The sequence below is a fragment of the Hyla sarda genome, chromosome 1 (genome assembly GCF_029499605.1).
Source record: "Hyla sarda isolate aHylSar1 chromosome 1, aHylSar1.hap1, whole genome shotgun sequence".
NCBI lineage: Eukaryota > Metazoa > Chordata > Amphibia > Anura > Hylidae > Hyla > Hyla sarda.
Window position 1 is genome coordinate 479,856,657 of NC_079189.1, and position 14,062 is coordinate 479,870,718.

The 14,062-nt window shown below is 40.7% G+C and overlaps 1 protein-coding gene across 1 annotated transcript in view; it reads right to left on the reverse strand.

Moving 5' to 3' along the window:
• The window catches only part of SLC27A6 (solute carrier family 27 member 6), a 51,291-nt gene that overhangs the window by 10,505 nt on the left and 26,724 nt on the right, over positions 1-14,062 (reverse strand). Inside the window, exons 6-8 of the mRNA XM_056537295.1 lie at positions 7,383-7,577; positions 5,146-5,236; positions 4,520-4,718 (exon numbers count right to left, since the gene is read on the reverse strand). Coding sequence (XP_056393270.1) covers positions 4,520-4,718; positions 5,146-5,236; positions 7,383-7,577 — 485 coding nt within the window. The remainder of the gene's footprint in view (positions 1-4,519; positions 4,719-5,145; positions 5,237-7,382; positions 7,578-14,062) is intronic.

Genomic DNA, 14,062 nt, shown 5'->3' on the forward strand with positions numbered 1-14,062 from the left:
GTTCTGTAGTTCAGAGGGTTTTCTTTTACTGTTGTCCACAGTTCTGAGTCTGTTGTGGACAAGATGTCACAGCTTTTTTTTTTTTCTCTGTCTGCATGAGAGGAATAAGCCACGCCCCCTCATCTCATCCAGCTCCTCACTTCCCCTCCCCCTGCTCTGTATTCTAAGGACGCAGGTCTGCACCGGAGAAGGACCTCACAGAGAAGATAAGTGTTATCTGAAGGGGAAGGATGAGAAGGTGCACGGGCTGGGGGTGTATGGACTGCAGGGGAATAAATCTCATACTGGGAATGATCTCTATGGGGGAGATTTATCAAAACCTGTGCAGAGGAAAACTTGCCCAGTTGCCCATAGCAACCAATCAGATTGCTTCTTTCCTTTTTCACAGGCCTTCATAAAAATGAAAGCAGTAAGCTGATTGGTTTCTATGGGCAACTGGGCAAGTTTTCCTCTGCACAGGTTTTGATAAATCTCCCCATGTGAAGGGGGAGGGGGGGACTCCTGAATGACACATGCTGGGAGTTGTAGTCCCTGTTGTGTGTGTGTATGCTAGTGTTTACAAACCAGTGTGCCTCCAGCTGTTGCAAAACTACAACTCCCAGTATGCCCTGACAGACTTTGAGCATGCTGGGAGTTGTAGTTTTGCAACAGCTGGAGGCTGTTCTAGCCTATTCAGCATACACATCATGTTACACCAGTGTTTCCCAACCAGTGTGCCCCCAGCTGTTGCAAAACTACAACTCCCAGTATGCCCTGACAGACTTTGAGCATGCTGAGAGTTGTAGTTTTGCACACCTGGAGGCACCCTGGTTGGGAAACACTGGTGTATGCCCTACAGAGGTGTGGTGAACTACAACCCCCAGGAGACTACAGAGGCAGCATGCTGGTGTTATACCACAGACTGAAGACTATTGAATGACATATGCTGGGAGTTGTAGTCCCTTTTGTGTGTGTATGACATGCTGGGATTTGTAGTTTTCAGCACAGCAAGAAACAGGAAATAGAAGCAAAGATAGGACAACAAAGTGGGGGATAAAAAGACAACAAAGAACAGAAATAGAGTAGGCCAAACAACAAGAATAGAAATGAAACAAAACAAATAGGGTAAGTCAAAAACAGAAAAACACGATGACCACTGGAGTACCCCTTTAAACAGATTTGTAAATTACTTCTATTAAAAAATATTAATCCTTTCAGAACTTATGAGCTTCTGAAGTTAAGGTTGTTCTTTTCTGTTTAAGTGCTCTCTGATGACACGTGTCTCGGGAAACGCCCAGTTTAGAAGAGGTTTGTTATGGGGATTTGCTTCTAAACTGGGCATTTCCCGAGACACGTGTCATCAGAGAGCACTTAGACAGAAAAGAACAACCTTCACTTCAGAAGCTCATACGTACTGAAAGGATTACGATTTTTTTATAGAAGTAATTTACAAATCTGTTTAACTTTCTGGAGCCAGTTGATATATATAAAAAAGTTTTTTTCCTGGATAACCCCTTTAAATTAATTCTGTGTGTAAACTATTCTATTTTGTGGAAATACCATTAAAGCAGTCCTGTCAGTAGAACACTACTGGTGTACCTAAGATAATGGCTAGTTTGGGTTAAATATCATAGTTCCAGGTATACCTTCTTTGTCTCCATAGTCCTTTTAAGTACTGAGATATAAGCTATCTTGTTAATATGTAAATGAGGCTCAATAGTCCAGGTAAGTCCAGCCCATGTTCTCCTTGTCTAGTGGTTGTCAGTCAAATAGGGTAGATGGATACAAGAAGGCCATGGAGCGAAGTATAAGAGAATAGACGTAGACTGGACTTACCCGAGCTTTTATCATGCCGAGGAACACCACCTTTGAGCCTCATTTAAGAAAAAAAAAAACGTATAACTTGGCTCTAGAAAGGACTATAAAGATCAACAATGTATGCCCATCCCGATGAGAAGCCTTATCTAGCTATTTTCTTATATATACACCCTTCTTTTCCTGCTGCCAGGCCCACGTTATAGCAGTCTCATTTTATGGTGGCATTATACGGCATTATATGGGTGAAAGATTGTGTAGTTGTGAAATACTTCTGCATATGTTAGAGGAAACAACTCAATCCATGTTCCCTTTTAAACTTTTCAAAGTCGTAGATGTAATCTCTAAAATGATTTCTATTGACTTGTAGCATACTGAACATTCTGCATCAGCCCCTGCCGCCTCAGCCTCCCTGTGTCATCTTGTGCCTTAACAATGAACCCAGTCATACATTGTTGGCAGCCCAATAGCACAATGTTTTGAAGTTTGGTGGCTTGTCAATTTCCTTTAACAGTCTGGTGCTTTACACTGTTCCTTGTTACCTCTTTAGGGCAATGTTATACAGTACATGTGTTTTTTCATAGTAAAGGTTTCTGAATTGCTGAGCAAAAGTTTGCTTGTAAGTGTATCAATCTTTAAAGGGGTACTCCGGTGGAAAACTTCTTTTTTTTTTTAAATCAAATGGTGCCAGAAAGTTAAACAGATTTGTAAATTAGAAAATCCAAGAAGGAGAGAGCACACCAGGTAGCAAACCAAATAGGTGGAAAAAGCAAACATGCGATACCACGAGGTAACCGCTAGGAGCGTCCGGACTCACTTCAATATGTAAGCAGCACCTGCGGGGTGCACGCACAAGGTAAAGTGTCGATATATGCAAAAATAAAGATAAGCATGCACTCACCGCCGGTAAGCTGCTGCGGGATCCGAGTCCGGGATCACCACGGCATAGACGTAGACGGTAAGGGGCGCTCAGAGGCACAGAGCTTCTGAGCGCCCCTTACCGTCTACGTCTATGCCGTGGTGATCCCGGACTCGGAGCCCGCAGCAGCTTACCGGCGGTGAGTGCATGCTTATCTTTATTTTTGCATAGATTTGTAAATTACTTCTATTAAAAAATCTTAATCCTTCCAGTAGTTATTAGCTGCTGAATACTACAGAGGAAATTATTTTCTTTTTGGAACACAGTGCTCTCTGCTGACATCATGACCACAGTGCTTTCTGCTGACATCTCTGTCCATTTTAGGAACTGTCCAGAGCAGCATATGTTTGCTATGGGGATTTTCTCCTACTCTGGACAGTTCTTAACATGGAAAGTGGTTTCAGCAGAGAGCACTGTGGTCATGATGTCAGCAGAGAGCTCTGTTTTCCAAAAAGAAAATCATTTATTTCCTCTGTAGTATTCAGCAGCTAATAAGTACTGGAAAGATTAAGATTTTTTAATAGAAGTAATTTACAAATCTGTTTAACTTTCTGGCACCAGTTGAAAACGTTTTCCACTGGAGTACCCCTTTAAGAATCAATAATAAAGTCAAAATTCAGAGATGAAAAGTTACATTCTTAACCTGGACATCACTAGATCCATCGCTATGTTTTATTTGGGTAATATATAATGTATATTCCAAAGGATAGGGGATAGGATGTCTGATCGCGGGGGTCCTGCCATTCTGTGGCAAGTGCTGCTCCCGATACAAAGATGTGATGTCATGCCACGCCCCCTGGTGATGTCACATCATGCCCCCTCCATTCATGTCTAAGTGAGGGGGCGTGACGGCCGTCACGGCCCTCCCATAGACATGAATGAAGGGGGTGTGGTGTGACATCATGATGAGGTGTGGTCTCATGAGGAGGTGTGATGTCATGTCTCTGTCTCAGGAGCAGTCCCCAGCACAGAATGCCAGGAGCTGCACAGAGAACGCACACGTGTGTGTGTGTGTGGGGGGGGGGGGGGGGTGGGGGGGTTTGATGGGGGGTTCCCAGCAGCCTCCTTGATCAGATATTTTATCCCTTATCCTTTGGATAAATTCAGAGATGTCTAAGGCCAGAATACCCTTTTAAGCATTTAAGAATTGTTTTGCTCCCTATTAGGGAGGTAGCTTTTGTAGAAACCTGCAAGGAACAGGGTGTTCACACTTGTATTGTGGCTTTATTTTGTAATAAATGTTAATATATGATGCAGGATCCATTCTTTGATGGGTACATATGGCACTAGAGACTAGACCCTTGACTTATAATACGGTTCTGGCAAAGTTTCCGTCATTTTGATGCCAAGAAAATCACTGCATGTTATACTATTCTTGCTATCAAAACTGACAGAACCCCAAATGACAGTTTGAAAATAGCCTAATGTATTAATAACTTGATAAGAGGTAAGAAGCTTTGCCCTCAATAGAAATGCTACACACGTCTCTAAGGCTGCATGCATGCAAATTACATTGCTCCGTCCATTCTCATTTCTCTTAGCTTATCATGTAATGTTTAAAGGAGTTGGAAGTTAAAATACCTTATTAGGGGGATGTTATTTAATATGTCAGTTTATAGTGCCCTGTGTGTCCAAACTATGCAAGTCTAAAAAGGGTGTCACCAACATGAAAAGTTTGGTAAGCTCTGGCCTACAAGATAGAATGTTGCCACTCGCTTGTGATGATATGATGAGTATTAACCATTTCAGCATGTTGAGCCCTTGCATTAGAATCAAGGGATATATCATTGTCATATTTCTACTGACCTAAAAGTATCTCCAATTCTGTCACGAAAGTAAAGAAAATTATCTTGATCTTGAGCCATCAAATCTCCAGTGTTGAAATAAATATCTCCTTTCTTGAATACATCGCACAACAGTTTCTTGGTTGTGTGTTTTTTATTTCCGGCATAACCAAAAAAAGGATTTGCATTATTCACCTTGGATATCAGAAGTCCAGTTTCACCTTTTGGGTAGAGAGATGGGATATTGAAAAAATATATATATAAGTTAATAAAGAAATACATATAATGTACACTACATCACAGTGGTTAGATTTACTGATCCTGCTTTAGTTTTGTATTGAGATTTTTTTGAAAATGCTTTTTAGGCGCAACTTCTGGGACTGAAATTGGAATTTGTCATACTGTATATACATCAGATGTGAATTATAATCCCATTTATGATGACTTCATTATGAGACATGTATGAATTTTAGACGTCTTGGACATTGCTACAGCAGTGTCAACACATGTGGGCCATATATGTAGAAATATATAATATTAGGTGTAAAATAATAAAGTATTGCATGTACCTCATGGCTAAACAGCGGTAACTATGATAATATAGAACCCCTGTAAATGTTCAACCATTCAGAGAATAGTACTATTTACCTTTTTTCACTCTTTCGCACCAGCCGTCATTGTTTTTTATAGGTTCATCTTTTTGAATGTCATATTTAATGAGTTCAAAAGGAAAGACAAGCTGGGAATAAAATAGACCAAATTATTATATTTACACTAAAAGGTAATTTTATAATAATCCTATATGTAATAACACATTTAAAAACATATGGTCATCATTACACAACCGTCCACTGATATAAAATTAATTATTGCAAAATAAAAATGATGCATTGCAGAACATGTTATAAAACTAAAAGTGGGCATAATTGATGGTCAGATCCACTGACTTAAGCAAGGTCAGTCGCTATCTAATGTATATAAGGTTTATCAGTCTTTTCCCATAGTTTTTCAGACATTGGGGAAAGAAAGACCAGGTATGTTGGATTTAAACACCGCAAAGCCTCTGTTCACACAGAAGATAAGCTACTGTCAAAAAAGTATGGCAGTGGTACCATTTTACCAATTAAAATCGCATTCATGCTGAGCCAAGCTGATCAAATGAGTATATGAGATACTCAGGAGTGACATTTGTTGGTTGTTGTGTATGGGCATCTTAGGCATGTCCTTTTTTAGGAGAGGTCAAAGTCAACAGAGATCCCAGTCAACTATGATGGTCAATAAAGATAGCAAATGAGCTAGCATTTGGTTGACAACTATAAGGATAACATTTCCTTTTTTTAATTATTTATAGAGAATCTGGCACCCTGTTCACTGGGTTATAGTGCGAGTGAACAGCTTTACATAGAGGGGTCACTTACTTAAATCCATTGAGAATTTTCTGCATTTTGGCTCTGTAATCTTTATGCTGCATTGTGCTCAAGTGCACAATGAAGGCAGGGAGCCGACTCACCCAACTCTGCTGCCTCCTCCATATTCTCCATCCGCCCAGTCCCTATCATTAATATGCTAGTGAATGCCACAACATTCATTAGCATATTAATGCCGGCTCCCTGCCTCCATTGCGTGTTGGAGCACTATGCTGCAAGAAGATTACAGTGCCGCAACTCAGGAAATACTCAATGGATTTAAGGAGAAAGGGTAGATAAAAGTGGGGAGTTGTGTAGAGCGCTCCTGCTGAATAAGGACGGACTCCACGTGTAGCACAGGACAATTTATTGGAAAATTAAAGGACAACGCATTTCGGCACTTACATGCACCTTCATCAGGTCCACAGAAGGATAAGAGAGATGCATCCTGAGGTTCTCACACAAGCACAGCCGGCACCTCAGGACACTTCTCTCTTATCCTTCTGTGGACCTGATGAAGGCACATGTAAGCGCCGAAACGCGTTGTCCTTTCGTTTTCTAATAATTTGTCCTGTGCTACACGTGGATTCTGTCCTTATTCAGCAGGAGCGCTCTACACAACTCCCCACTTTTATCTACCCTTTCTCCATCTATCTTTCCGTATCCCAAGGGATACGGACAGGGGAGATAGAGCTGCATACTGCAATCACTTACTGCGAACCACACCTCCCAACAGTGTTGTGCTTATACTGTTGTATCCCCTCAGCAGGTCGGTACGGCACAATAGGCGAGGTGGTGGGTTCCTCTCCGCCCCCCCCCCCCCTATTTTCCTATCCTACAACAGCATACGAGAGAGCGCCCCGTCTTTTTTCTCTTCCCCTTTCTATCAATGGATTTAAGTGTCCCCACTTTGTAATGCTGTTTACCGCACCATATATTGGGTTCAGTGTGAGTGAACAGGGTGTCTGATTCTCTTTACATGTGTATACAATATATTCATTTTCCCTTACAATTGCTTTGTGAGAGCAGTATGGTGGATGTGAACACTCAACATCAATGGGTCTGTAGAGTTTTGTATAATATCCACCCACTCTTTTGAATGTAATATGTAATGTAAAACATTACTCACTTCTTATGTCTTAATTGTTTGAGATGTAGCTAGGACTTTGGTAGGTGTAACTGTACACATGCCGTGACTGGCAACTTATTCAGTATTCCAATAGTATTCAGGGGGCCTGTAAAACTAGGGGAGGTGCTATGATAACTTTTTTTTATATAATATAATATTTAATATTAGTATAGCTTTACACAGAGGAGTAACCTGATTCTCCTACAGGATAAACATCTTCTTAGGTGGCAGAACAATCTTTCTGCCCCTCAGGCATAAGGGCTCACAGGTTAAACCAAGCAATGGAGAATTATGTTACATATCTTGATTTACATAAAAATGTATCTTAAATAATCTGCACATTGCCTTACCTTGTAAAAGAAATTGCTGCGGCCAACAGATCCAATTTTTCCAGTGTGGTTCATGAAACAAATGTTACCCTCTGTGGCCCCATACAGCTCACACATCTTTATATCTCCAAACCTTGTGATGAATTCTCTCCATACGTCACTACGGACCCCATTTCCAACAGCCATACGAACCTTGTGATTCTTCTCACCTTCTCTCTGAGATAAACACAAAAATATGGCATGAACTCAAGGCTCCTGTAAAATATATTACTCAATAACAGAGTATTATAAAAGTATCTATGCCAGTTAGACAATTCAGTGAGGAACGTGTAGTTCATTCTGAGAACACATCAACTACCTTCAGCTGTTGAACTTGCCGTGATGAGCCATATACAGATCCAGGATGTGGCAAAATCAAGAGATGGGCCCATTAGAGTATGTATAGTATATCAATATTAATGTGCTATAGATTCTGCAAGGATGTTCTTCGGCCTGCTGTCCCACTTGTACTTAGAAACCTCTACTTTAGTTGTATATCTATTTGTGCACTACCATGCTAAACAATGTTCTTCTTTCTGGGGCCACATCTATGGCTCATATATATTCTTACATTTACTTCAACTTCTCATCTGATGTTACACAGAGGCACTACAGATAACTGGCCCTGCAGTAAATATATAAATATTATTAAACGACCCTATCTTCTGTGCTGCTGTGAACAAAACAGATATGTCCACCAATGTCAGCTATCAGTTTTCAGAACTTTGGAGAATCCAGCACAAAAGTCATTGTAGGAACTAAGGTTCAGTTTACTTTACATGGGACAAGTGAAGAACATACATGTCAAGATGCTTAAAGCAATTATAATGATTTTCCCAATGGAAAAAACAGTCCCCATCTTAAGGGTAGAGTCACACATGCTGTATATTGCTGCATTTTTTTGCAGCCTATTTACTGCTGCGTATTTCATTACCCATTGACTTTGATGAGTAGAAAAATACGCAGCAGCAAATACGCAGAGAAATACGCCACATGTGACCTTACACTATGAAATATTGTTCCGGAGCACTGGTGTTTATGCATGTTTAAGAAGAAAAGCTATGTAAACACTGTGATTTCAACATATCAGCAACAATATATCAACAGCAACCAGTAAGTATCCCCATACAATTTTTCTATGTTGTTATGTCTACTATGTTATGTGTACGGCATGCTGGTTCTCATGTTACTCTTGCTTAGGCTTCTTTCACACTACAAAATTACTCAGTTTTAAAGATCCGTACGAAGTTCTGTCTGAAAATCAGCTGTAAAACAGCAGTTACATGCACTATTTCTCCCGTTACAATCTTCCATCACAAAATAACGTCCATTATTAATAATGTGCTATAACAGGTAAAAATGGCTTTTAGAAAAATCCCATAGACTATAATGGGATTTTCTAACGGCTGAATAGGATTTTGTAACTGCGGTTTTACAGCCGATTTTCATACGGAACTTCCAACGGATCTTTAAAACTGAGTAATTTTGTAGTGTGAAAAAGGCCTTATTATGTTTCCCAGATTGCACATTCCTCTGTGTCCTTGTGTTCCCGGGCTGTGCTGGTCTTCACTATACATTGACAGTGTCTTTATTTAACCCTTTCAGGACCGAGGATTTTTCCGTTTTTGCACTTTAGTTTTTTCCTCCTCACCTTTTAAAAACATAACCCTTTCAAATTTGCACCTAAAGACCCATATGACGGCTTGTTTTTTGCGCCATCAATTGCACTTTGTAATGACATCAGTCATTTTACCAAAAAATCGACCAAAAAAATATTTGTTGGACAAAATTGGAAAAAAAATGCCATTTTCTAATTTTTGGGGGCTTCCATTTCTATGTAGTGCATTTTTAAGTAAAGATGACACCTTCATTTTATTTTTTAGGTCCATATGATTAAAATTATACCCTACTTATATAGGTTTGATTTTGTTTTACTTCTGGTAAAAATCATAACTACATTCACGAAAATTAATACGTTTAAAAATGTCCTCCTCTGACCCCTGTACCTTTTCATTTTTTCCGTATACGGGGCGGTATGAGGGCTCATTTTTTGCGCCATGATCTGAAGTTTTTATCAGTACCATTTTTGTTTTTATGGGACTTTTTTTATTGCCTTTTATTTTTATTTATTTTTATTGTATAAAAAGTGCCCAAAAATACGCTATTTTGGACTTTGGAATTTTTTTACGTGTATGCCATTGACCGTGAGGTTTAATTAATTATGTATTTTTATAGATAGGATATTTACGCACGAGGCGATACCCCATATATTTGTTTTTATTTGCATAGTTTTTTTTTTTTTTTTATGGGAAAAGGGGGGTGATTCAAACTTTTATTAGGGAAGGGGTTAAATCACATTTATTAACTTTTTTTTATACTTTTTTCTTTTTTTACACTGTTATAGCCCCCATAGAGGACTATAACTTGCAATACATTGATTGGATACACTGATTAATGCTATGCCATAGCATTGCATTGATCAGTGTTTTCGATTGATCAATTGCTCCAGCCTGGATCTCAAGCATGGAGCAATCAATCATCAATCGGACACTGAGGAGGAAGGTAGGGACCCTCCTCGTGTGTCCTCAGCAGATCAGGAGACCGCGGTTTCACCGCGGTGGTCCCGATCAGCTCGACGGCATTATTTTTACATTTTAGACATGGCGATGAACTTTGATCGCTGTGTCTAAGTTACCAAACATCACCCTGATCGGTGATGTCCGGTATTAGCCACGGGTCCCGGCCGTTGCTAGGTGCCTGGACGGACCTGAATTGACGCGGGGTCAGCCCTTCGTCCTTAACAGGTTAAAAAGTATATCCATTATTTTTTTTCTCTGAACCTTACTCTCTGTGACTGTGTTTTTTGGGACTAACAAATATTTTGCAGGTTTTAGCTTGGTTTGAGGCCACTATCCAAAACATACTATCCAAGGCATACAAAAGATTGCCCTGCATTGCTCATAAAATAGTGCGTAGAACTTGTAAAAAAAACATGGGCAGTAGTTGAGCATAGCAACTGATCAGATTCCAGCTTTTATTTTTCAGAGGCCTTTAAAAAAAATGAAAACTGGAATCTGGTGTCCCTGGGCAACTGATCAGCTGCACAAAATGTTAAAAATCTCCCCACAGGGCATTAATTCACCACACAACCCATGCAATGTAGGCAATCTACTGGACAGCTTGACATAAGGATTAAATTTGCAGGGGAAGATTGTCTTTCCAGTGGTGTAGAATCCAATTGCTTGCAATGGGATTGCACTGCATAGTACACACTGCAGAGTTTTTGAGGCGTGCTTTCCAGCCAGAAAATCCACTCGAAAAATTCTACCAGAATATTGAACTTGTTTAATGTTCTAGTGGATTTCCAATTCGCAGACATTGCCATCTGAGCATATTGAGGATGCCGGCGCTCCCCCTATGCTGGCCCACCAATGGACAGCAGAGTCAGAGTGAAGAATCAGAAGATTGTTGAACAAATAGGATTAGTTGAACTTCAGATTTCCTTTTTAATTTTATTGGCATAAAGGAGCAGGGTTTTTTCTCATATTAACCAATCGCAGCTCAGCATAAATTTTACCAAAGCTTGTTGAGATATCAAAGTAGGGCTGGGATTGGTTGTTATGGGCAACAGAGACTGTTTTAGTATTAGAGATTTTTTAATTATCTTCCGCACTGTGTTTTCTTAATGTATGTCTATGTGGTTATTATTGAAAGAAAAACAGGCAACTAAATGTTTTATACTCATATCTCAGATGGAATAGGGATAATCTAAAATTATTTTTTTTTAAAACCAAAATCAGTCCTTGGTGAAATCATTGGTCCTTATTCATTTTACATTTAGACTAGTGCTACACAGCAGATTTGGCGATGTGATGTGTTGGCCATGGCTATGGTTGGTGTGTCATGCCACCTGCATTGGGCAGTATTGCAGCTAACGAATGGGAATTTTATTACATTCCTACCCACACGTAGCCATACTGCAACCTGAAAGTCAACAGAAATCTATCGAGGATTGATTTCTGATGACTATTGTTTTTTTTCTCAGAAAAAATGCCCTCTTCTGCGGGGAACAACTCTAGTCTTGTCCTTCGTCTTATAATTGACGATAAGCAAATGATTGTAAGATTATAAATACCTAAATTATTTGATTCTCTGTCTCCACATGTTCATTAATAAGAACATATCCCCAAGTCTCAGCTACTTGGCAGTGTAGCTTTATGCTTGGAGGTATAAGGTAAATATGAAAAAAAGTACATGGGTAAAGGTTTTTTTTTTTAAGTAATTATTATTTTCATAAAGACATCAAAAAACAATATAAACATAAGAAAAAAAGGTAACACAGGAGTATCCACGTGGGCAAATATCCCCCCACTAATAAATGATAAAGTTAACATATGCTGTGGGTACCACGCATAATGAAAATAAAGTAATAGATCTAACTTGAAAAATCATAACATCACTAATTACTAGTAAGCATGATAAACAGTCAATTGCCCAATAGTATATGAATATGAGGAGGACACTTATGAGTCACCTAAGAAATAACAAAGGTCAGGAGGGGAAAGAGGAGGAAGAAAAAAAGGGGAAAAAGAAGAAGAAGCATCAGTAGGACAACAGTGGGGTAGAGAGAGGAGGAGAGATGGAATCCAGGTATAAGTCGTGGACTGAGCGTATTCTGAGGACCTCGAAGCCCAAGCAGGAACAAAATATAAGAGAGTTTGAGCACAGGAAAGACAGAGCCTGGCAGGATGAGTTTAAATTGTCAGTATGTATGTGGAGGAAGTCTGATGTGGACATGTAGGTAATCCAGTGGTTCCAGATATGGTGAAATTTATCCAATTGTTGTTTGGAGTCGGCCATTAGTTCCCCCATACAGCAAATATGGGAGATTTCCTGAAGCCAGGATGATAAAGAAGGGGGGGGGGGGGGAGATTTCCATAATCTGGGGATGACCATTCTGGCCGCTAAGAGGAGAAAACGGAGTAGTCGAGACGAGCATAGCGGGATCAATGTGGGTTAAATAGAGAGAAGGATCAGCTCAGGCATCTTTCAGTCCGGACTGGAAACAAGGCGAGATGTGATGTCGAGGTTATTGGACCAAAACGCGTCTAGCGCCGGAGAAGTCAGCCAAATATGTAGCATTGACCCTCCATGTCCACCACACCTCCAACATTCATCCGTGAGGGACGGATAAATGCGTGGTACCACCTAGTCAATACTTTATAGTTTGTCTCTTGGGCCTTGCAGGAGACTGACATTCAGTGGCACGGAGAGAGCGCCTTGTTCCAGTCCTCATCCAAGAGAGGATGACTCAATTCTTTTTCCCAAGAGGACTTAAAGGGTAAGAGGTCAGAGGATATGTCATCTAGGAGGAGGGCATATAGAGTATATTTTACGGGCAGTGGGCGATGAAGAGGTGTAGAGACGCTCGAACTGAGTGAGGGGACGCTGTAGCTTCAGCTTCTGTTTATGGGTTTGATAAAAGTGTTGCAGTTGCGAGTATTAGAAGGTTAATAGAGGAGAAGGAGGGGTATCACCTAGGATATCAGAAAGAGGCTTCAGGCCTGTTTCTGGGAGTAAGGAGCTAAAGGTGGTGCCCTCCATACGAGAGAGTGAGAGGAAAGTCAGGGAGTGTTGGGCTGGTGGGAAAGTTTCTGTGTTAAAGAGGGGTGTGAGTGGGCCATCGGATGAGAACAACGTCGATCGTGTAAGGTATGCCGAGCGAGCTTGTATTATGGACTTGATGATTGGCGGGAGGGTAAAGGAGAAGAGTGAGTTTGGTGACTTTTTTGGGGTCCATAATATTGCTCTGGGATCCAGGCCAGCCGCCGTGCTCTTTAGGGAATCCCATTGCTTGTCATGGCCATGATGAAAGAAGTCCAATACTCTCGAGAAGATCGCTGCTAGGTAATAGGAAAGGGGGTCTGGAAGAGCAAGGCCACCATCTATTTTCCTCTTAATGAGAATAGATCTAGCTAGTCGAGGAGGTTTGTGAGCCCAGACGAAGCCAGTCTGGAGGGCAGAGACCACCCTACAGAAGGAAGGAGGTAAATGTACCAGTGTACTTGCGAAGAGATATAGTAGGTGGGGGAGAATGTTCATTTTATAAACATTGACCCTTCCTATCCATGAAAGGTCTCTGCAATTCAACCTGGCCAGGTCTGTTCTCAGAGCATTGAGTAGAGGGGGGAAATTGACTTGATAGGTGTGTGCAAGGTTTGCAGGTACCTGGACACCAAGATACTTCAATGAATTAGTCTGCCATTTAAAGGGGGAATGAGGCCTGAAGTGTCCTGACTATATTAGCAGGTATAGAGATATTAAGGGCTTCACTCTTAGAGGGGTTCAGTTTGTAGTTACTATTTTCCGAGAAGCGACGTATGGTGGAAAGTAGGGATGGAAAGGAAGTGATCGGGGATGAGAGGAACAAGAGAAGGTCATCCGCATAGGCGGAACATTTGTAATGACAAAGAGGCAGTAACACCCCCTTAATATAAGGGTTTTGGTGTATGTCCACAAGTAGGTGTTCCATGCAGAGCACATATAAGGGGGGGGGGGGGCTACCCCTGCCTCATGCCATTACCAATGTTGAACGGGGAGGATAATTGACTATTACTGCGTACCTGGGCTTGGGGAGTATAATGCCATAATGCAGGACTTCA